This window comes from Bos indicus, chromosome 9 (assembly GCF_029378745.1).
Source record: "Bos indicus isolate NIAB-ARS_2022 breed Sahiwal x Tharparkar chromosome 9, NIAB-ARS_B.indTharparkar_mat_pri_1.0, whole genome shotgun sequence".
Lineage (NCBI taxonomy): Eukaryota > Metazoa > Chordata > Mammalia > Artiodactyla > Bovidae > Bos > Bos indicus.
In genome coordinates this window covers 32,655,186-32,680,867 of record NC_091768.1, presented here as the reverse complement: position 1 = coordinate 32,680,867, position 25,682 = coordinate 32,655,186, and the positions used below count along the sequence as shown (strand labels likewise).

General features: G+C 34.8%; 2 protein-coding genes across 7 annotated transcripts in view; one reads left to right on the top strand and one right to left on the bottom strand.

The window, feature by feature from the left end:
• The window catches only part of CEP85L (centrosomal protein 85 like), a 206,046-nt gene that overhangs the window by 56,424 nt on the left and 123,940 nt on the right, over positions 1 to 25,682 (bottom strand). The gene's annotated exons all lie outside the window — the stretch shown is intronic.
• PLN (phospholamban) lies at positions 14,245 to 25,105 on the top strand. Its single transcript, XM_019967152.2, has 2 exons — positions 14,245 to 14,392; positions 22,587 to 25,105. The coding sequence occupies exon 2, from the start codon at positions 22,675 to 22,677 to the stop codon at positions 22,831 to 22,833; it is 159 nt and encodes a 52-aa protein (XP_019822711.1). The 5' UTR covers positions 14,245 to 14,392; positions 22,587 to 22,674; the 3' UTR covers positions 22,834 to 25,105.

Sequence of the window (25,682 nt, the reverse complement as noted above, 5' to 3'; positions counted from 1 at the left end):
GCAAGAGTACTGGAGTGGGTTGCCATTTTCCTTCTCCAGGGGATCTTCCCGACCCAGGGATCAAACTCGGGTCTCCCATATTCCAAGCAGACGCTTTAACCTCTGAGCCACCAGGTTACTAGCATGTGAGATGAGTGCAATTGTGTAGTAGTTTGAGCATTCTTTAGCATTGCCTTTCTTTGGGATTGGAATGAAAACTGACCTTTTCCAGTGACTATCAATTTAATGGGTAGTCATTTCATGCAATTTAGTCAAACTGTAGTTCAAACAGGAATTCATTAAAAGTGGTAACAACTAAGACCATATTAATAATTCTAAAACTCAACATAAGTTGTGGAAATTATCAGAATGATATGGTAAACTGTTTGTGCTATAATTATTACATTTGTAGAATAAAAGTGAATATATATTTAATTTATATATTGAATTAAATATTAATCTCCTGGTAACATGTTACAGATATTTTAAATACTGGTTTTTGTATATCATTTTCATGCCTAACAGAAAACTTCTAAGACAGCTTGAGCATCTACGGTATCCTCTTCCAAGGATCTAAAAAAGTTTCCTCCATTGAGGATTACAAGTCAGGAAAGACCTATACCACGATATTTTAAGCTATGCTTTACTTTACACATCTTGTACTTATTTCAGTAAGACAAGTGCCTAGACAATACATGATGACATTTACAAGATGACATGAATTATTCTATTCTTCCACAAGTTAGCTGCTAAAAATTTTCCCCATGGTTGACAACTTCCTAAGAAGTCTCTTCTTATTTTATAAAACTTCTTGGCATCAAGAAAGAAGTAAAGAAAAGAAAAAAGTAGGTCTGCAGTAGAAAAGCAATCAACAATATACTTGGTTTATAGCACTTCATCTATTGACAAGATGGACTGCTGAAGTATTGAGTTGGCCAAAAATTTCATTCAGGTTTTTCTGTAACGGTGTATGGAAAAACTTGAACGAACTTTTTGGCCAATCCAATACTTGCCAGACACATTTATGAATATATATAAAACAAAATATGAGACTTTATTCTTCCAATTTGTACCTTCCTTGATCTAAACCCTTTAGAAAATTGAGCAAATAGGAAGAAAGGAAAGGAAACCTTTCTCTGTAATTAAGACAATTAAACAATTACCAAACCAGTTGCATGGCAATCTTCTTACTAAACTTCAATCCTGATTCATAAAATAGTCTAAAAATGAGAATGAATCATGACAACCAAATGCTGCAGGCGGTGTGTAATTAGTCGCTCAGTCGTGTCGGACTCTGCCACCCCATGGACTATAGCCCGCCAGGCTCCTCTGCCATGGGAATTCTCCAGACAAGAATACGGGAGTGGGTTGCCATGCCCTCCACCAGGGGATCTTCCCAACCCAGGGATCAAACCCAGGTCTCCTACATTGCAGGCAGATTCTTTACCATCTAAGCCACCAGGGAAGCCTTAATCCTGACTCATTAAAATAGTTCAAAAAAGAGAATGAATCCTAACAACCAAATGCTGCAGGTAGAGTTACATGCAATTTAAAAATCTGTTTATATCTGCCCTACACTGAAAATGACAATTATGGAAACATGTTACCTTTTAAGGCTTTTATAATGAGGCCTTAGTGTATGCTATTCTAAATGAACTTATAGAACACAATTTGAAACACCTAGTAAGAGTTATTAAAATCATAGCAAGGCAGCTACTGTACCTTTATGATTTTGCACACTATATAAACAACTACATTACTTAAGATATACAGAAAAGAAACTGATGAAATTTTATTTTTAATATAATTTATAGCAAATTGGAAGTTTGTATCCTTTGACCTACATCTTCCCATCTCCCCACCGCCCTAACCTCTGGTAACCACTACTCTAGTTTTTATTTCTATAAGTTTGGCATTTTTAGATTCTACATGTAAGTGACATTATATGGTATTTGTCTTCCTCTGACTTATTTCATTTGGTCAACTAACTTTCATAAGGGGTACAAAGCTAATTAAATGGGGAACTGAATTTGGTGTCTAATCAAAAGAAGTGAAAAATGTATGTCTACAAAGACCTACAGGCAAACACTTCATCACTCCAAACTGGAAACAAACCATTAACTGATAAATGGATAAACTGTGCCATATCCACAAAATGCAATACTAACTTAACAAAAACAAAATGTATACCTAAACGCCATGGGCTTAAACTTTATTTTTCTACCTCAAAGAAAGACTGCGGTAAAATCAAGGTCTTGCCTGCCTGGGGAAAATGTGTAAGTACTCAAAGATGCACTGTGGATGAGACAATGCACTGCCTCGGCTATAATTTCCTACCTGTTCATCACTATGGTACCATTTTACATTGACAAATAATTGAGAGAGAAAGATCAGGTGAAGTCAATACTGTACACCAAGGATGCAAAAACAGAGTTGGCAATGAAGGGCAGCAGAACATGCCACTCCAAAACACAACTGTAGGAGCTCATCAACATGCCACCATAATTAATGACATGTTAATTATTTTGAGCGGTAGGCAGTTGAAATCCAGCCAATGCAGGGAGAGGCTTTCTCTGAACTCCACTCTCCGCCTAAAGACAGATCCTCCCAAAGGAACTCAACTGTCATAAATCTCCTCCCCAGGAGTTTCATCAGAGAGGACTGGCTCTTAGCACAGAAAAGAAGACTAGAAGCAGACAGTGTACCCAAAGTTCCTCAAAGGTTATCATCGCTCCTATCTATTCTTCTAAGGCCTATTCATCTCTCTTAAAAATCACGTATCTCCCCTGAGAGGCCTGTATCACCTTCCTCTGCTTTTCTTGAATTGAGCGGTATCTAATCCTGAATTCTAAAGCTACCACTCTGAGCTCCTCATTTTCCCCTGAGTATCTTCCATGGGTACACAAGGTACACATGTTAATAAACTTCTATTTGTTTCTCTTGTAATCCATCTTTTATTATGAGGGTCTCAGCTAAGAACTAAGAATGGTAGGGAGAAAATTATTTGTCCTCCTGTACAACAACCTACAAGATGGTTCTTAAGAGCTGTCAATACTGAAGAAGAACAATGAAGCTGTCCAATTAAACAGGGGGCAATTCTGCTCCCAGATATGAAAAAGAAGAAAGTATTTTATATTCAAATAATGTCTTCCCTATGACCAGTAGTAATACATTTTAATCCCAAGTATTTAGAAAACAATTAAGAATTTCCATTCAATAAAGTTGTAGCTGGTCAGGAGGGGAATACCATTTTGTGGCAGAATTTCGTCATCAGTCATATTTTTACTTGCCCATAACTAATGTAAGTAATCAAAGAGAAAGTAATTTAAACATATGAACATATAATTTATAGCTTGTGAATAATAATAAAACTTTAACTAGACATGAACATGAAATCTAGAAGATAATTACAAAGGCATGTAGCTGTGAGCGAACTCCAAGTATGGAACAGAAAGGAAGTCATTAAAGTCAGGAACATTTCAAAATGTGTTCAGCAAAACAAGGACATCTTTTATAAGTAAACATTTTTAATACATAATTGGTAGTTACCAAACTCAGGGAGGGAGGGGAACTCCTCATTTAGATGTTTTACCTAAAAATGCATTAAGATACACTGTTGCAGTGGTGGTTTAGAAAAGAAAACAGTAGCCTAGCCACACAGTCTAGCCAGAGTGTTCTTGCTCAGTCATGTCCAACTCTTTGTAACCCCACCAGCTGGGATCCACCAGGCTCCTCTGCCATTGGAATTTTCCAGGCAAGAAAACTGAAGTGGGTTGCCATTTCCTACTCCAGGGGATCTTCCCAACCCAGGGATTGAACCTGTGTCTCTGATATCCTCTGCACTGGCAGGCAGGTTCCTTACCACTGTGCCACCTGGGAAACCCAGCCTAGCCAGTATACTAGCATAACTCTTCTGCATCTAGACCCCAACCACCCAGAATTCTAACGTATGTATGGCCACCTCATTGTAAACAGCAAATTTCAGTCTAATAATTGAATAGGGAAAACATGCATCTACAACAATCCCAAATATACCTATTTAGATGAGACCCAGATGCTATGAAAAGTTGCCAAAACATGTCACGTAATGGTCAAACATGCTTCTAAAATAAGCGCACTATTTGCATCTGAAAATAGCTCCAAATTCTTTGGCCTCAGCCTGGACAAATACTGTTAAACTTAGATAATCTAGTGCTGCCACACTTAACTGGACTACAACCTCTGCAAATCTTCAAGTTTGTTATCTCTCTTTCATTTGCCTTTGTTATTTAGCTCATTCATCACTCACAACATGTCAAATAACACAGCAAATCTTCCTCTCTTTCCTGGAATAATCTATCTGAAGAGATACTCTACGAGTGCTTTTTGTTAAAAATATCAGGATACCTCACCCAAAGGTAAATTCACAAAGCTCAACAATATAGATGAAAATAAATTACAAATTATGTAGAATTTAGAGTTTTTATTCAAAGAGAAGGAAAAACATGGATTACAGAACTATCATTACAACAAAATCTGTATCTTACATATTGTATTATTACTAAAAGAATGTGCATAAAATAAAAAAAATTCTATCTTTAAGCCCATGTTATTATTTATGGAATGCATTACTACATATTTCTCTAAAAAATAAAAACAAATCATATAAAAAATTCGATCTATAAACTTTTTATCAGAGTGACTAATTATAAACAAAAGTCTGCATCATGACTCTTGAAGTTAAAACTACAGAAGGAACTGAGGTTTTAATGATCTCACTATTTCTTTGTCTGTATTATTAATTCTATGATGCTATTTTTGCCATCCTGATATGCTTTACTGAAATAACAATACAAATATATCAAGTTACTTCAAGGGTAAAAGACTCTAAAAAATGATAAAAAGAAACTGATGAGAGGAATACATAGCTACATTTTATATCTTAAAAGTACATGTATATGAAAATAGAACTGTAAAAGTGTTACTGATTTCCACCATGCTACACAGCTTAAGTTACTATTAATTTAACTCTTCTTTTGGAGGAAAAGACATTTTTCCTCTGAAAAATCAATCTGGTTGATGTATAATCTTTGTTAGCATCAGCATGTTTTTTAAAAATGCCAACAAAGGAATGATCTACGCGTGAAACATGATCTCATTACAGTTGTAACACAAAAGTGAAGGGGTAAATGATATATCCAAGATTGAGGAGCGAACCATTTTCCCTAAGCAAATCAATCAGAAGATTCAGAGTGGAAGTGCTTAAGTATTCAAATGTAACAATGTATTTCACCTGTAAAAAAAGAGAATGCAGTTATTTTCCAAACCTTTTGCATAATTACTTAAGGATAACAAATTTAGATTACATAGCCAGAGTCTACTAAAACAAAGCGGTAGTATGAGCACTGACATATTCCACTTATTTTTAAAAGCAGATTACCAAAATGTGTCTTATCAATTTTTTTATCATATTGTACCACTGAGAGGTAAAAGAAAAGTATAAAATAATAAATGTGTTTTGGGGCCAAAGTACTGCCTACATTATTTAAAAATGTTATCTAGAATTTTTCTAGAAGGATACAAAAGGAATTTATGAATGATGGTTATCTTGTGAGAAGACAGGGAGTCGGCTTCTACTTTACATCAACTGGGATTAACTGACTTTGCTTGGCATACATATACTACTTTTTTTCTTTTCTGACAGTGCAGTTAAGGGCCATTAAGCACTTTCTTCTTTCATATGTTAAAACACTGTTGTTTTTTTTTTAATATATATTCCAAGAGTCAACAATGGGTAATCTCAGAGAAACTGTTGAGAGTTTAGACAGGCAAGTTGACTGCTGCTCAATTTAAACATGCCTTCACGTATTTTTCTAAAAAGTATCAGCAGCAGCAATGTTAGAGATTTTTTAAAATTTTTGTGGTAAATGCCCAGAGTCTAGTTCATTCCCTAGACCATAGCACACAATCAACAAAAAGAGAATGACTAACGATGATCCCTCAAGGATGTTTCTCAGTTTTCAAAAAAATCCAAAGTTGTTTTGAACAGCACAGACAGGTATTGCAATTAAGAGTATTATGACAGTACTTATGACAGTGCTTCCTATCCCAGTTTAGTCTGTATCCTGATAAGCCCGGCCTTATTCTTTTAAAACTCTTGGTACACAACATAGAATCTGGTAATATTTGCTAAATATTAAGCAATCTAAAAATTTACAAACTTCAAAAGGTTACCATCCCTGAAATTATCATTACTTAAAACCTCTATTAACATTTTTATAGCAATGATATATATAATAAAAAAGATATGTATACACACTCTAAAGATCATAGTTCAAAGATTAATCAACAGACTTACATTTGAATAAAAATGATGCTTTCCAAACCTTGAGGCTCAGCCTCATTTCTCTCAGACCCAGGTAATCTTTGAGTAATCTATATAACTAATTTTAGTTTGCATTTTAGACATACATTTGGGGAAAAAAGTCTTCAGTGACTATGTTGTACTTCTATTCTGTACGTGTAAAGTCTCAAGAGCACTTTTTGATTCTCACACATTCAGCACCCAGGTTCATAATAATCCAAACACTGAATTTTTAGATATGTTATGTTTTCAAGTTAGATTTTTAAAACTGACATAGTAATGCTGGAGTCAACAATCAACTCTTCAGATATCTATGGCCCCAACTAAGCAATAAACCTATAAAAATGAATACTTTAACAGGGAAGCCTGAACAACCAAATTTGCCAAAAGTATGCTCTTGATCTTAATGCTAACAGCTGGCCCTGGAACCTACTCACTTCCTCTGACCAACTCAAGGGCAAATGAAAACAGCAGATGACATGTTCACATCCTTTTGCTGTGCTATATAAGCTTTTAATCTGGAGATGGGTTAAGGAGGAAGTACAGATTCACTGCGATATATCAAAACAGTGTACAACAGGTACAATTCTCAATGCATTAAACTGCTGATAAAAACTTAACATCTGCACATTAGAAAGTTGTGCTTATTAATCTTTTCTGCTGGGACATCTCTTGCTTTATAAGATAAACATGATTTCTACATATTAAAATCCATTTTACATAACCTTTTCAAGAATGCATCTATGCTAAAAATTCAAGGGTCACTTGCATTTGTATTCCATAACTTCCTTTGACTTAGCCCTTTACAAGCTCATTTGTAATGGCAAAAAATATTTTAAATATCCATTAACCTTAACTTCTATGGGATAAGTAGTATGAGGAGTAAAGAAAAAATAAATCAGCCCCCATTCATGAAATGCATGCAAAGAAAAAATAAATACCTAAAAAACATATTAAGTACCCCTCCAACTTCTGATTTATCTGAGTTTCCTGAATTGTAAGAGATACTTAATACTTACGCAATTAAAAATTAAGAACAAACAAACAGGCTTCTCCCTACACATTTTTGAATAATAAAGTCAAGAAAGAAAGGAATAGATTCCAGATAGAAGAAATAAAACTCACAAATGGCAGAGTTGTCAAATACAGTCAGTTAGGAGGAGATGACAACACCAAATTAGGAAAAACCTCTGTATGCAATGGCTGTAAAATTTGGGTTTTTAATTTTGAGGGACATGGTGATAATAAAGAAAAGTTCTCAGCATGTGAGAACCAAATTTACCCATGAGAAGGCAGCTTGGATATCAGAGTAAAGAACAGGAGAGGGTCAAGACAGTAGGTTATATAAAAGCTCAGAGGAGAGCTGATGAGGCCATGGGAACAGAGATTTCGAATCGGCAATCTGCATTTGATTTCCTAGTGGACCAGAGTCTGTGAGAAGACAGAAACAAGGATCAGTCCCAAATTTCCATTTTGGATGACAAATAATGATGCCAACAAAGAGACCAGGAATCAAGGAGCTCAAGCACTGGGGTGTAGAGCAAAAGATAATGAATGTAACGGGGGTGGGGTACCCCGGGATCTACAAATCTTTGAATTGGATTGGAATCTTCCTAACAAAGGAATAACCTCATGGTCTACAGAGTTCTGAAGCAAGTATCTGGAGACTCGAGGGTCGCCTTCTGTTGTTAAATTGGCTGTTATGTGTATGTGTGTGAATGAGATTTTCCATTTCTTCTTTTGGCTTCAGTTCTGTCAACTTCTTTTGTATAAAATATGCAGCTCTCTTAGAAATCATATTGGTGCTAATTTGACTCTCAATTCTGAATTTTCTTGTCCTCCTAGTGTTATCTTGCACTAGTGGTTAACTTCCAAATGTTAAATGTTTATCTGTACATTACTTGTTTACTGATAGACAAATTCCTTAAAAAGCCACAGAGCATGCTACAGCATTTCTTTCCATCACTTGGAGTGTGCTTCATAAATTTCTCCCAAATTCTGCGAACCAACATGACAAGCACTTCCTTTAAACTAACTGGCTTCTCTTGATGTCAAATTCTTCCCCTTTCCTAATTGGGTTATTAATATTTAATAAGGCAAGAGTCTGTCCAGAGTTCAGCATTTATTAAAAAAAAAAAATGGTTTAGCCTTCAAGCATCTGACATGTCAACTTCTAAAGCAAAATCTACCTTCCTTTAAGTTTTATAAGTTAAAATCTATCTTCTTAAGTTTTATAAGTTACTTTAGTATTGGTCTTTTTTTTAACCAACTTGATGAATAACTCCTATCCTCCCTTCTCTATGATTTTAGGCACTTTGCCATTCCCTAAGTCATAGACTACTATTCTTATCATTTTTGCTCTTAGATGTCTTTTCAACAAATTCTTCTTTAGGTAGCTTTAAAATTTAAAGCAGTAATTTCTCAAACTTTCAACAGAACAAAATCCTTACGACTTAAGTAAAATCCTGGGAGTCTAACCCAGAAAAGCTCCTTTTCTTTCAAGTATTACAAAAATTTATTCAAAACTTGCATTTTACTGTATTACATATTTAAGTATTAAAATGCTTTAATTCTGTCACAACTTAAATTTTCTTGTCAAAAAGTTTCCAGAAGGAAAAAAAAAAAAACAGGTCTACCTAGAAAGGTCTTTTGCTTCCACACACCACAACTTGGAGTTTAAACACTCAGTGTAAAAGATTTTATACATCATGTGTGTGTGTGCTCAGTTATGTCTGACTCTTTGAGACTCCATGGACTGTAGCCTGCCAGGCTCCTCCATCCATGGAACTTTCCAGGTAAGAATACTGGAGTGGGTTACCATTTCCTACTCCAGGGGATCTTCCCAACCCAGGCATCGAACCTGCGTCTCCTACGGCTCCTGCATTGCAGGCCGATTCTTTACCACTAAGCCACCTGGGACTCGCTTTATACATCATAATTTCCCTTAAACAAAGTAAAATCTCAAAAAAAACACAAACTTTTAAAGAATACCAAATTAAAAATGCCACAAAACTATAAAAACAAATGTAAAGAAATTAACCTAGGAATCAGACTAATCATTTACCTGGGAGGAGAAAACAGGGGGAATATGGGCAAGATCATATAACTATTTAGGTATACGTTAATAGCCCAATTTGGGGGGACTCTCTTGGTGGCACAGTGGTTAAGACTTTGCCTTCCAAATCAAGGGGTGTGGGTTTGATCCCTGGTTGGGTAAACTAAGATCCCACATGCCTCGTGGCCAAAAAAGCAAAACATAAAACAGAAGCAATACTGTAACAAATTCAATAAAGATTTTTAAAATGGTCCACGTTAAAAAAATATTTTTAAAAATTTGGCTTTTGTTTAGGTGGTAAATGTAGAGGTACTTATTTTTTTAACTATTAAAATAAAATTAAAACTAATAAAACTAGTAATTACATAAAAGCAGGCTTTGCAATGTTAAGAGCATATAAATCACCATGAATTATTATGAATCAAATGAGCACAGTAAATAAAATTTTTTAAAAAATTTATATATAGATTCAAATTTAGCAAGTATAGGCTTATATTTCAACGTTCCCTCACTCTTACTCTATAAATATATTTACATCACTTTTAAATGACAAGAAAGTTATTTTCTCAATTACTGTACTCTTATCCCCAATCTCTCCCAATTATTTTCTTCTCCCACAATGAGCTTTAAAATTTATGTTTTGTTTTTTTTAACTGCCTAAAAGACTTCTGCAGAATCATTCAGTACCACCATGCAATCTTTCCTGGTTCCTCCATTATTAATTCACTCATCCAATCATCCATTCAATCAGTATCTATAAGAACTGCTATGAGCAAGGTGCTATAAAAATACTATAAGGAATAAAGAGGTTATAAACATGAGTTATTGGATCAGCAGAGCTTGCAATTTACTTTAGGCAGATACATTTCTAAACACAATAAAATGAGATAGATAATTATAGGGGTACATGCAAAAGTGTTTATCATAAGAAAGAGAGGGCTGCACAGAAGACGAAAATTGAAACAGTGCTTTAACGGGGACACAGGTTAGTGAGGAGGGCATTCCTACAAAAAGTGAGGAGGCTTAAAATAGAACAATAGCTTGTTCAAATAGCTGCAGGCAGCTGTACAGGGCCAGGGCACAGGATACAAAGGAATGTGATAAGAGACAAGCTGGAAAAGCAGGGCTTAAAAAAGCAGACTGGGAGATCTTGGTTTTAGCCTGTCAGTCTTCTTTCCAAAAAGGGCTACCCCATACAAAGACAGAAACTGCCTCCAGCACAGGACTTCTTAATTCTCTGTGCCATGGACTTTTTCTGGCAGATGGCTGAAGCTGACTGATCCGTTTTTGTGTTTTTATATCATAAAATACACAGAATATCAAGTAATTTTTATAGACACTCCACTCCTAAGGCAGGGAAGCATAACTGTGGGCTGTGTACAGTAACTTTCTTCTGGAAAGTAAAAGAAGGAAGGAGAGGGAAAGAGTAACTTTGCCATGGAGAAGCTTGACGAATGCGTCACTCCAGCCAGGTGGTCCAGGTTAACAGCACTGGTAAGTCATGCCGATAGGCATGTACACTTGGTATGTGCTGAGAACGGTACTCTACCTCTCTGATCTTCCTCTCGAAAACACATCAACCGGCCTCACCACGAGAAAAACATCAGACAAGTCCCACCTGTGGACGCTCTGTAAGAAACTGTCACAACCAAGGGGACCAGAGGAGACACGACTACTAAACGTAATCTGGTGTCCTGGGAAATCCTGGAAAAGAAAAGGAACACCAGGGAAAACTGAAAAAATGGGTTTCCTTAAAATAAAGTATCAACACTGGTACACCTGTTGTGATAAATGTACCAGACTTGTGTCGGATACGTCAACAACAGCGGAGGCCAGGTGTGGGGTTTACACTACACTACAGTAAGTAAGTAAGTGTTAGTTCTCAGTTGTGCCCGACTCTTTGCAACCCCATGGACTGCAAGCCCACCAGGCTCCTCTGTCCATATACTTGCACTAATTCTGTAAATTCAGAACTGTTTTAAAATAAAATTTGAAAAAATGAGAAACATACATTAGAAAAGAAATTTCACCAAAATAAATATTTAAAAAAAAACAAATTTATGTTGTAATATTTCTGCTTTATTTCCTTTTTTCTTTTCTGCTCTTCTTTATTAATGCATTAAATAACAATATTTACAGACAGCTTAATTGCATAATTTCAAGTGGTATGAATATGAATAGTATTTCAAGCTATATCCCTCCAACTGTTCTATATGAAATTATCTAAGACTACTATAGTGACAGTAAACATACAACTGAGGAAAGGCTAAATCTCATTCAGAATTTAGTAAAAATAAAGATCTTTAACATGTTTCCTATCCAAGTTCAAAGGGCACTGAACTCTACCCTTGGGCTGTAAGAATCATCTTCAAAAGGAAAATAAGTACTAACACTAAATGGACACTGTGTTGCAAGATCTCTAAGTCATTATATACATATTTCATCTTAGGAAAATCCTCACGACAAACCCATCCCACAGATAAGGCAGCTTAAAGAAGTTTGTATAAGGTCATATATACCAAAAATGGATTCAGACTATAGTCTGAACCCAAATGAAGATTCTGACAAAGCACCTCTAAAAACACTTTCTAGACCATCACAGTGGAATTTCTGAGGAAATACCTACTGATTATTCTGTAGTTCACCAAAGCTCCTAGTATACAACTTTCTGTTTAGGCAATCAGCCCAAAAGGAAGATGTAACACTTTCTAGAGCTCCGTTTAGACTAACAATGATGATCAGCTGCAGCAATAGCAGCTAAACCAAAGGAAAACGGTAGACACAGAAGCTCCCCACTCTTGCACAAATCTGAAAAGTAGATTTTTATCTCCTCTTTCCAACTCTAAACACACACACACACTTTGTTAATATCCTTCTGGGTGTACATGTGTGTGTGTGCATGCGCGTGTGTGTGTGTCAACCTATACAGGCTTTTTGAACAAATCTGCCAACATGTGAAATACCTAGGCCATATTTTATTCAGTCTGTGGTAGTTTCTTACTTTATACAAGTTAAGTATTACTAATACTATTTTCTTAGAACTAGAGGCACTCACACAATGATCTATCCTCTAAGGTTCATTTTCAAATGAATGTGTAGGCAAACTTAAAGCAGACTTGCTAAAATTAGTTTGTTTTTAATAATTCATCTATTTCCATCTTATAGTTTCTTAGTTGATAAATGCTACTCTCTGGAATGCATATCCATGTTACACTATAGCTTCCCCCTCTAACATGCCAACCTACCAGAGAATTATAACTAAAGAGGTCCAAATCTGAACCATCTGTCACTTAGCAGCTATGTCATATTTGACAAATTACTATAAGTCATGTTAGGGTTGTATTTCAAGTCCCTAGGTTTTGAATGTCAGTAATCACTGGCAATTGATAATAATCAGAGATCCTTATTATGTAAGGATTGAAAGAAAAAATGCTTGAATAGCACTGAGCAAAATGTCAAACGTTCATGCAATTTACTTAATTTCGGGTTTTCCTTTTAAGCTGTAAAATTTTCCCTTAGCAATGTTCACAGAGGGCCTTTGCTGAACATTATTTCTCTGATAGTTTTAGCCGATTCTTTAAATAACAAGAGATTTGTTTTAGCAAAGGATTTATCTTTCTTTGGAAGAAGCCAAAATCATCTCCATTTAAGGACACATAAGCAGCTGCTGCAAAAGATTTTAGTTACCCATAAGAAAGTGAAGCAGGCTGAGTTCACTTTGCTGTAAGCATTTTAAAAATTAAAAATAACAAGTAGCTTCTCCAGAATTACAGTCGAGATTTAAGAATCAGAATTTGGAGGAGTGGTGATTTTAAGTTAATCTAATATATAAACAAAAAAAATTGGGGGGTGGGGGACAGGAAAACGATGCCTGGTTTGTCAAAGGAATTCTTTTCTGTTCTCAGAAGTTCAAAAGATCATTTCATTTACTAAAATTTCATTTACATAGTAAATTTCAGGAAAACAACTACTGCATTAAGTGAGGCACACCATTTTAGAAATACTACTTAAATTTCCAGACACATGCACATCTATCGTCAATAAAGTAGCATTAACTAGGATGCCATTGATCAGTTTTGTGGGATTACATCTTTTTGGCTAGAAAGTTACTCCTGATACTATCAGCTTACTGGAATTTTAGTAAGATTGTATGGCAATTTACTGCAGCTGGTTAAAAAACCTAAATACTTAAATTTGAAAACAACAACTTTTCTTGGGGTGATATCTATCAGTTTAAAAAATGAGAATTAATGTTCGTAAATACATTGCTATTTTTAGAGCACTAATTGAGAAGACAAAAGTGAACTAAATACATTTCTTGGTTCTTACTTTAACTATAAGATAAAGCTAATTTTTTAAAACCAAAATCAGATTTCTCATTCTGGCTTTCTCACACATACTCTCTCCCCCATATACAAATAGGTATGAGAAAAGAATAAGTCGGGAAAAAATAGGAAATTTGATTCTGTGGCAATTTAATTATTATCTTGTTACAAGCTAACATTATGAAGCTTCAGTACAGCAACAACAACTCAATGAAAGCTGTTTGGCTTAAGGCAGTATTATTATTCTCACTCTATTAAAATTCCTATTATTTTAACAATTTTAGTTCTTTAACATTATCACCCTCAGATTATAATTACTTCTGAGCTGAAGATGCATGAACCTTTAAAAAAGAGCTTTCTACCACTCCGAACTTTTTCACTTATCTCCCACATGCTTTTTAAAGTTAAAAACAAAAAAATGAGGCACAAAGTGTTAATGACCTTTCCATACCTAAGGTTAAGATAAATGACATTCTAAAATGTTTGGCTGTGATAAGACTATGGTTAACCAATCATAACTTCAGAATTCCTGTGTGACATCATAAGACCTCCCTGGAACACTTTTTCTCCTCCACCTACTTCAATTGTTCCCATAACTCTGGTAAGAGTCAGAAAACTTTCCAGCTAAACGTCGGATAACACTTCATGTAACCCACAGTATTCTATATTGTGATCGTCACAACAGCCAAGGTAAGAAACAGATTACACCGATTATGGCACTTTCTAGAACTCAAACTTACTGAACTTTTAAAAAAGAGTTAATCATATTTTCTGAGTTTCAGTTCAAATTTAAATAATAAAATGTCTGACTGACATAAAGCTTAATTTCTAAATAAATGTTTATCTAAGCAGTGATAGTAAGAATAAGACAACTTAGAAATCATAAAGGTAGCATTCATCTTTGATCTTGGTTATTGGTTTGTCATTTTGATTTAACTTTCACTTTTATTTTGCTGTTCAAAAATTATTATATTTTTACAAGCTAACATTATGAAGCTTCAGTATGAAGCTTTGCTGTTAAATTTCTGCCAATTAAAATCTTTCAATTATGTTACCATGTTTGGTCCTAGTGGTGATTTGATTTCTCTATGCAAAAATAACGATTTCATTTTGCTATGTGTTACTCTGTTGAGAAGTAGGGTGGGACTGGTCTACTTACATCCAGAATTTTATGAACAGTTGTGTGACTGTACAAGAGGCACATTACTGGCATGACTACTCCAATATTATTCTGATTCTTTACAGTGAATATTAACAAAGTAGAGTTTAAGAAATATATCACAAACTACTTTTACAAAGTCTAGTCTACTTCTATTAAAAAAAAGCTTTCAATAAATCGATTTATTTATATTAAATTCAATATTAAATCACAAACTAAGACTTTGGACATTTCAAAACACTCGTCAAAAATATGTAAAATTCTAAAGTTACAGAACATTAATTTATTTTAAAAATAATTGCCATATGCTTGTTATTTTGGTAGTATGTGTATTCCTAAGAATCTCATTTGAGTGAATTTGAAATGAATGTTTATTCTGCCTATTAATGAATATATTTTTATTAAGTTACTGTCCACCAGTGTTTCCTCTCTGGCATTTAGAAGGTGGGGAGCAGTATGAAAAAAATGCACAGGAATGGAGATGCCATCATAAATTTTATAACTTCTGCTTATATTCTTTTCCACTCTAGATTCTTAATTTAATATACAAAATGTGTTTTCATTCTTAACTTCTAGTCAGGGCATAAAGGATACTGCATTGATTTTATTTCATTAGTTTTATTTTTATATATGTCAAAATAAAATTTAATTCTAGAATTCTAAGTTCTTAAGACAAATGTTAACTCTACTGCTTTTAAGAGATAAGAACTTTGCATAATTCCATAAGCAGCTTTCCTTAAGGCATCTACAAGCATGCCTTTCTCGTTTTTGTCAAGTGCCTCTAAGTGTCCTCATATTCATAAAACATTTTTCCTTTGATATTACTCAAGAGTCACTCAGTGTAGGTGTGTTACTTGAGCAGATTTGTACATTTTTACTCAAATATCCATCAAATAACATTCTCACACTTCAAATGAGATGTTCTTGAGTTCTTTTATAGTACCAAAATTTCACATTACATAATTGCTCCACAAAGTTGATAATTTCTAGAAAGAGCAGAAATTCTACTAAAGTTATCCTTCATGTGTCCAGATTAACAGAAATTACATAGTTAGTGACTGTTACCCAAATTTTATACATGGTGTCAAACATTATGTCCTAACTAGTTCATCTCTTTCATAAGGTGAAATTTAAATACTGTCTTTGTTTCATGCAGTTTAAAACTAAGTGCTAAAAAATAAGTCTGATGAAATAAAGTAGGAGAAATGTGAAATATGTTTAAATTGCGAAAAACTGAGTGAGTTTTAAAAACACAGGTAAGAGCTAGAGTGCTTTGCTTAAGCAAGCAGAGTCGTGTCACTACGATTTCCTAAAACTCAAACATCAAAATTATTTTAACAGTATTCCAGTGGACATAAAGGAAAATAATGTTCCAGAAAAATTGCATTTGGTTACATATTATTTCTTAATCTCACTAATTAGAAGAATATTTGAATGAACAAAATAGTTCCCCCAATTTTAATATACTAGGTAAAATATTAATTATGTAATGTATTAAAGTTTTAAGTAAAAATTAGAGTATCTAAGTTAGACTGTATACTTCTTACCAATCCTAGAAACAGTTAATTAAAACTTCCTTCTTCTTTAACAATTTTCTAAATGTACCATCCACAAATATTTCATTTGATCCTCTTAATTCCCAAATGTTTGACACTCCATCTCTATTTTACAGTTTAGGAAACAGATGCAAAAAGGTGAATTGCCCAAGGTCAGAGAGCTAGGAAATGGTGGCGCCTTGGCAAGAGCCAAGATTTTAAGACTCTACACCACACACACATCTCATCCACTGATCAACGGCTTAAAAATAAATCACGACACTGGCAAAACAAAATGAACTCCAAGTCCTCAAATACTATATGGCACTCCAAAAGGCAAAGTTAGGAGATACAACTTCTATTTTAATTTAAAACCACACCATTTCATTTAAAGTTAAATTTATGCCTGAGGCATGATGTCCTTAATCACCTTTATAATATTCTCCTGACCATTTTAAAAGCTAGGGATATAATACTTATAGATGTCCCTCAATTATTAAGCGAAACATCTTGGAAGACAAAATTCAAAATAACTGGCACAGACCTTAAAGAACAGTAACAAGGATAATCAAAGTTTCTTTTTGTTTCATTGCTAAAATACTCATGTCTTTATTTAGCTTTGATATCGAAAATGCAGGTTAATTTCTCCTCAAAACTTTCCCCAAAATTGCGTTTGGTTACATATTGATATTGTTTCTTAATCTCACTAATTAATTAGAGATAGGAGAATATTTGCATAAACAGAAACCACACTTGCATATTTTATTCCAGTTTCATACTAAATTCTTAGCTTTCCTCGGTTTCATTTCTGACCTCCTCACATCATACCATTTAAAATATTCAAGCCTATTTGTTCTGCAGTGCTTGAACAGAGGAATCTTGCTTTATTTATGCTATGAAAAATCACTTTCATCTAAAAGTAAGAATTAACACAGTACTGATCATACCAGCAAAGAAGAAAATCTAAAGGTTAGAAGTCAAGTAAGTGATGCTTATAAATTACAATCAACTAAATGAGATAGTATGTATCTTTTTGAACATTTTCAGAAATAGTCCATCAATATTCTTATCCTACATAATTCTGAAGCATGCAGCACCAAATAAACACAACAAAATGAGGCCTGGGTGTACAGCTCCATCCCAGTATACTTGTAGTCAACTGAGGACCTCTAGTGCTTTGTATAATGCATTTCACCTACAGGTTTTTCCAAAAAAGGGTGGAGAGAGGGGACCAACTTACTCATTAGTGGGGGCGCATTTAACTGGCATTCATTTTCCTTAAAACTTCCTCCCCACATGCTTTTCCCCCCAAAGAAGAATCTGAAGGTTAAAGAGTATTTTAATTGCAAATAAATTAATTTTAACATAACGAACAGATACTAAAGACAAGCCTACAGATTGGCAACAGCAATCTGCTAATTTCAAAGAGAAAAATCTCTACGCTGCTGTTTAATGAAGTTCCCTAAAGGCAGGGCTTTAACGCTGCTGTTTAATGAAGTTCCCTAAAGGCAGGGCTTTGAACAAGGGAAACATTTCATTATGAGATCAATCTAGGGGTTGAGGATATGTTGATTTTTATGTTTACACAATTCTTTTCATAACCAGCAGAAGCAGTTTGAAGACTCTTTCAAATAGCCACTGTGGACCAACAAAGTTCTGGGAAGTTGCTGTTACAAAATAACTTCTAATACAACTTCCAAGTTTATTAGCACTGCTGCTGCTGCTGCTAAGTCGCTTCAGTCGTGTCCGACTCTGTGCGACCCCATAGACGGCAGCCCACCAGGCTCCCCCGTCCCTGGGATTCTCCAGGCAAGAACACTGGAGTGGGTTGCCATTTCCTTCTCCAATGCAGGAAAGTGAAAAGTCAAAGGAAGTCGCTCAGTCGTGTCCAACTCTTAGTGACCTCATGGACTGCAGCCTACCAGGCTCCTCCGTCCATGGGATTTTCCAGGCAAGCGTACTGGAGTGGGGTGCCATTGCCTTTTATTAGCACTAGGGAAGTCACTCAGTCGTGTCCGACTCTTTGCGACCCCATGGACTGTAGCCCACCAGGCTCCTCCGTCCGTGGGATTTTCCAGGCGAGAGTACTGGAGTGGGTTGCCATTTCCTTCTCCAGGCGATCTTCCCCACCCAGGAATCGAACCCGGGTCTCCTGCATCATAGGCAGATGCTTTACCATCTGAGCCAAAGCACTAGGCAATCTCAAAAGAAAAGAGATCCAACCAAAGTGAACTTGTGGATGCCAACTAATTGATGACAAATCTAAAGATGAACTGGTCTGATTTAATTCAACAACAACAACAAAGATGCATACACAATCGCTTCTGGATTATGTGCAAAAATGACTGCAGAGTAGGGGAAAAATAAAACCCTCCGATAATCCTAATACACACAAATCCTGTAACTCAAACCTATAGAGAATTCTAATCTTCTGAATCAATTTAATCGAAAAATTTTTCAAAAAATTATCTATCAGACGATAGTCTTAGATGTGTATTACTTGAAGTTACTCACAAAATATCCCCATGTTTATTTCACTAAACGCATAAACAAGCAGACAAAAATTAAAAGGAAGCAAAATTCTGAATGCCACAAAGAATTTAAAGAATTCATGGTTTCAGCAGAGGGAGTACTGAAAAAAACTGAAGTTCAGTAAATTCTGCAAAGCACTGAAGTGCTTAAATTACAGGTGGGAATTACTGTTCAGCATTTATAACATCAAAGTATCAATTGTAAGCAAAACCTAATGCAGACACCAAAAAGTTTTCAAAGGTCTATTAAGGTTCCTTTTGCACAAGAATGCATCTGATGTTACCTTAAGAAATAGAACTCACTACAAAGTGAGAACTGCTGCCGAAGCTGACCCAAAATGTGGCCTAACATGACACATGGTAAATGCTGAAAGATTAGAGTTGTAGTTTGTTCTCTCTTTCTTCCACCAAATACTGCTGCATTCACAGCTTAGCTCTAAGAAAAGGAAGGGAAAAAAAAAAAGACTACAGGAGTTCTAAACTCACAGGATGACTGTGTGCAGAGAGGAGGAAAAAGAATAAAACACCTGACAACCATGCCATAAATTATGATGGAGTGAAGGTCACAGACAGCTTTAAAAATAGGGCTGTGTTGTTCCCACACACAGCTTTTCAATTCTCAACTTACAACCGGAAGCCCCATCTGGTAGGGACAAATTCTGGCTTAATTACTATCATATACATTTTGGAAGTTCAGCAGAATTAGGACTCAACACATTTCAGACCGTACCACCATCAAATAGAACTGGGCCCAAAATACTGCACGCACAAAGCTTAACATTTCAGCACGTAAACAAGATTTGTTTTGGTTTTAGCATAAGGTTATAAAGTGACTATTTAGAATTATAACATATTTCTAAGTTTGACAAGAAACAAGACAGTATTTTTGGTGGTCTCCTTTATACCCAATTTGTCTCCAGGAACTTTTCTGACAATACTTGGCTGAAGTATTATGAGATCATCTTTTAAGTCTATCCATTATTCATCATCATCGGATAGCTCATTTCTTCAGGACAAACCTCTTTGTATTTCATAAACACCAAATACCCACTTGTACAAAGTTCAGTTCAGGTTAATTCTGTTAGTCACTAACAATAGTTTATTTAAGTTTTAATTTCTAAAGTAAATATTCTAAGCCTCACTTTCCTCATCTGTAAAGAGACTTGAGAAGAATATTGGACATTTTGTTTATCAAATTCTATGACCTAAATGGTTCATCTGTTAATCAAAGCACTATCTTTGATCATTAAAAATTTTCTAAAAATATTAAAGTAAATCAAAATAAATCACCGTTCAGCTTCACTGATTTATTCAAATGGTACTCATTTTGCACTTAAGTACTAGAATACAAAGTAAGCCCGTGAATTTTTATACTCATGAACAGGAAGTCTAGAAGGGGGAACAGGCATGCAAATCAACATTACAGCACAGCCTGCTAGCCACATCTTGATACAGGCAGCACTAGAGCCCTACTAAAACCCAACGGAGGTGATAACCAATCCTGCCTTAATGAGTAATGGAAGGTTTCATTAGGAAGTGATATTTAAACTGGACCTTAAGGATTAACTGAAGTTTGTCTGGCAAAGAATCAAAGGTAGAGGCTGGGGGAGGGGAGACATTCCAGGCAGAGCCAGAAAAACATGTGCAAAAGACAATCATAAAAGGGAATGAAGTATTTATGGAAAGGTGACACGTTTCATGTGACTAAAGTGCCGCTCCCCGGTGTCAGGGGAGGGGAGTGACTTCATGATGAACTGGCTTGCTCTTCCTTTTCCATGTTGTATCTCACAATAACTTTAAAATTCAGGGCTTGTACACCATTTAAGTCCTAAAGCTTCATAAAAATTAAGTTCAGATAGGAACTACCAACGCTCATTCTTTACAGTCTTCTAGGTTGTGCTCTGTTATATAAAGAGACCAGTCAAGTTTATATAAAAAAGTAATAATCTTCTCCACAATTACCCAACAGTAGAAACCCACTACATCTATAATAAGCAAATATAAGCTGAAACAAGTTAAAGAACTTTTTTCTTAAAGAACAAAAGAAAAACCCTTTATTTCTTTATTTGGATCTCCTCACTACAGGCTAGTCTATGAAGGAGACCACAGGGTCTTCAGCCAATGGAGCCAAGCTGAAGTGCTGAAACTGTACAGAATCCAACCAACCACTGTGTATCACGTGGTGTCTTTGCAACAGTAAATGAGTTCTAACCTAATCTAAAGATCAGGCCTAAAGATCCTTTCTCATTCTTTCAGTTCTTCCCTCTTCTTCAGCACTAGTCTCTCTTGCAAAATACAGCTGAAGACTGAGATGGGTCTTCATGAGATGTACAACCACTAGGGAGAAAATGAAACCAGGCAGCTGGGCTAAGGCAGTAATATCTTGATCAGCAGAGATGTATCAAGAAATGTTAACAGTTATTATCTCTGGAAGTTAATTATGACTATTTTTAAAATTTCATTTCTAATTTTTCTTATTTCAAAATACACAGAAGTATCCTGACTGACAACAAATATTGCCAAACTGTTACCTCTGGGCACTTAACTTACAGCTAATTTTTAATCTACTGAATATACCTAATTTTCTACAATGATGTACTGTTTTAAGTTTTATTTTGTTTATTAATCAGCACAGGTTAATTGATCAGGCAGCAAATAATTAATTAATTAGGCAGAACAGCTTGTGGGAGCTCTGAAAGAAAGCAAATGCAAACACTGTTCGTAAGTATAGGCCCTTTGCAAATGGCAACTACGTGTAGTAGACAGTGAGACAATGATAATTTTATTACTATGCCTTCTGAGTCTGACAATCTTTAGTACTTAGTATCATCCTGTTAAAATGCTACTTAAAGTAGTATATTTTACAAAGCTATAAAATCGTCAAAACAAATGAGAAACATTTCAATCTATAGTTCTGGTAAAACACTTCTCATTGAACTATTTTATTTTGGAGTGAAGTCAACATCTGTAGAATAATTTATTGCATGTATTTCTTTTTATAAAGTTTGCTCTGGAGCTATTTATACACTGATGCTCAGAACAACTGTGCTCACAGAGAAAATAGTCTTAATGAAATAACACATAAGAACTTTGGCCCAAGGTAGCCCAAGACAAGCTGCATCCTAACCAAACTATACTTCCAGTCATTTTGAGAGGAGGAGGCCAAGACTGAAGTTGCTGCTGCTGCTGCTGCTAAATCGCTTCAGTCATATCCGACTCTGTGCGATCCCAGAGACGGCAGCCCACCCGTCCCTGGGATTCTCCAGGCAAGAACACTGGGGTGGGTTGCCATTGCCTTCTCCAATGCATGAAAGTGAAAAGTGAAAGTGAAGTCGCTCAGTCGTGTCCGACTCTTAGTGACCCCATGGACTGCAGCCTACCAGGCTCCTCAGTCCATGGGATTTTCCAGGCAAGAGTACTGGAGTGGGGTGCCACTGCCTTCTCCAAAGACTGAAGTTACTATACCCCAAATATAAGATATGATGGTACCATCACCAAAAAAGACAGAGCCTGAGCAATACACAAAGACTATAGAGGTATTTGATGTTGTAAATACAAATTAGGTTGAGGAAGAGGGATTAACACAGAACAGTATTTTACCTGTTCAAAGGATAGGTCACACCTATGATCCTAAACCATTGACTACTTTTACATTCCAGGCTACCAAAAAGAAGACGCACTTGGCTGGCAGCTTTTTATCTTTCTCTTGAGCATTTGAAACTCCGGGCTCCCTGCCTTCCTGGTACCATGGATAAAGTCCAGTACCTCACTCGCTCTGCTATAAGAAGAGCTTCAACCATTGAAATGCCTCAACAAGCACGTCAAAATCTCCAGAACCTATTTATCAATTTCTGTCTCATCTTAATATGTCTCTTGCTGATCTGCATCATCGTGATGCTTCTCTGAAGTTCTGCTGCAATCCCAGTGCTGCCACTTACCACCATCTGCTTAAAATCTGTCATCCCATGAAGAAGGGGAAACAATACTATATAAGAGACCACTTCCTAAATAGAAGAATTTCTTTGTGAAAAGGTCAAGATTTGGAACAGAGCAAATTGTTAGCAAACGTATTCATCTGCTGGATGTTGTAAACATAAGAAGGGCTTTATTTTCAAAAATTAACTTTAAAGTGACTATAATGTAAGTGTGCATAATGTAACTGCTAATTTTCTAAACAGACCTTAAGTTTCTATCCCAAATCGTTCCTAAGGATGAACTAGGAGTTTAGTTTTGAAACTGCACTGCTAATAAGTTCACTTCATATAGAGAGCATCAGCTTCACACTTTGGGATAAATATAATTTATATTGTACTGTAAAAGCCTCTTGGATGATTTATTGAGTATTTTTCAGGTCCTCACCAAGTATATCAACATAATCATTCAAATGAAATATCGTTTGAAATACCCCTCATATCTGTTATCTTGTTTACCATCATACAGAAGTCTCCATAGTAACTCTATCAGACCCTACACTCTAAAACAGAAATTATACTTTTTCTACAATACCCTAATATTTTAAGTTTATGAGAATCCAGTAAAAACAAGCAAGACCATACCCTTAGATAATAAAACAACTAATCTTCTCAAAGAATTACCGAATTTTAATATGTGCAGGTAAACCATAATCTGTTCTCACCAGGACTTTATGATCAATAGACAAGAACTGTTGGCTAATTTAACATCTGACAGTGTGATTAGCCATAATTACTAATACACTAGTAGAACAGAACCTCTCCCTTTAAAGCACTATAGCTAATTACTTGAGTTAGAGCACATAACTTGCCACTGGAATCATAAAATTTTAAGATTAGAATGATTCTACAGGTTGTCTTCTATTTTAATCTCACGCTCATTGTAGGCAAGCAAAAGAATAAAAGAAAAAATATTACTTCAAGCATCAGAAAATGAAAATTTTAACTCTCTCTCCAAAATCAACAAATTCTTAAATTTTAAAGTAAAATTTTTATCCCACTACTGTTCATCATAAGGTATAGCTATTTTTCTTAATCTATCAACCAGGTTGTAAACACCTATGAGGTAGGCCACTCTACTACACTAACCAGCAACACTAATCTACAATGATTTTCTTGCTGAATACATTTCAAGTTTCTCTTCATTTAAAAATATCTTCCAACTACTCATAGAACAATAGAAGCAAAAACTGGTCATTTAAAAATTTCTTCAAACAACTCATAAAACAGAAGCAAAAGCTGGTTTGGAAAATACATTCACAAAAATTTGGTACATTGACTTAGTTTAAAATTAAGTCTAAAACAGTTTACACCTATATTACACAATTCAACAATTTTTACTACAGTTAAAGACATACTACCAATATAGTAATTATTAAAGGAATAGACATAATTTACTATAAAATTTGCCAAAATATGGTAAAAAAAACATTGGAAAAGTCAATCTTGACTATGGCTTGTAACACAAATGCTACTAACAAAATAGTGAAAGAAATATTACTGTTTTTTTTGTAATCCCTGAGAGGTACTAGAGATAGAAAGGGGGATAATGTTGGTTCACTGATATCTGAGAACAGAGGTTTCATACTGAGAGAGGGATTTCTTAAGTCTCACTATGGATCGGATATCCCTAATATCAACCAGAAGAGCTTATAAACAAGAAGTAATTAATGCATTCACTTCACTAGTGTCAATAATTACCCAGGCAAAAAGTAACCAAGTTCTATAATTAATTAGCTGCAATGATCCTAAAAACAAGTGGAAATTTTGAAATAATAGGTTCTAGCCTTTTCATTATGTTGTTCATTACAAACATCAACTTTAAATCATAAACTGTGAGGTTATGGAGCTTTTCCAAAGTCAAACAGAAATAAGAATTGTTTTGTTGTTCATTCTGCCTTTAATAGAAATTAAAACCTTATACTTAAGGATTACAGAATACTGTAACTCAGATTATATTGTAAAATAAATACTCATTCTTAAAATGGAACTTATTTATTCTGTTTATCATAATCTGTAAAGAGTAAGATACAATGAATTATGTATTTTAAAAACTTATATACCAAATGCTCAAATTCTAACCTTACTTTACAGGGAACCAAAACGGAACTATTTTTTAAATGTTTAATGTTGCCTTTTATATTATTTGGTTCAAAATGTTTATTTAATTCAAATCACCTACATTAAAATGAACCTTCTTGAACTCAGTGAAATTGCTCATGATTGATATGACCATAAAACAATCTATCTATAAGGAGTTTTGATTTTGTAAGCTGTTTTCAGTAACTTTCCCCAAATAAGATCAAGATTTTCCTAGTAGAGACACAAGAGGGCAGACAGACATAAAACAATGAATTTCCTACTAGCTAGAAATTATTTATCCTTTGATTATTTTTGAGTCTTCTGGCATACTGAGAAAACAGTAAAATTTCAAAACAATTTGCTCTTCTAAGTAATAGCACACTTTAAAATGTCTAAAGATTATGTGCCAATACTATATAGAAAAGATGATGGCTTGGAAAAAGTCAAACACATTAATAATTTTATTCATTAAAACATGTATAACAAAAATCAATTATGCATTTTAGTTACCTAGTGAATGTCATAATGTCATAGTCTATTTGTTCAGAGTGTCGAAGTTTTCACATCTTTCAATATAGTTATGTAAAATTATCTTAAACAGTAAAAAAAAAAAAACAGGGTGCAAAAAAAATAAAAACAAGAAAACTTTCTTTTCAGAAAATGTAATAGAATACACAAAATGCTCTCACATTAAAAATAAAC

Coding starts and splice junctions, on each gene's coding strand:
- PLN (XM_019967152.2), top strand. CDS start 22,675: ATGGATAAAGTCCAGTACCTCACTCGCTCTGCTATAAGAAGAGCTTCA.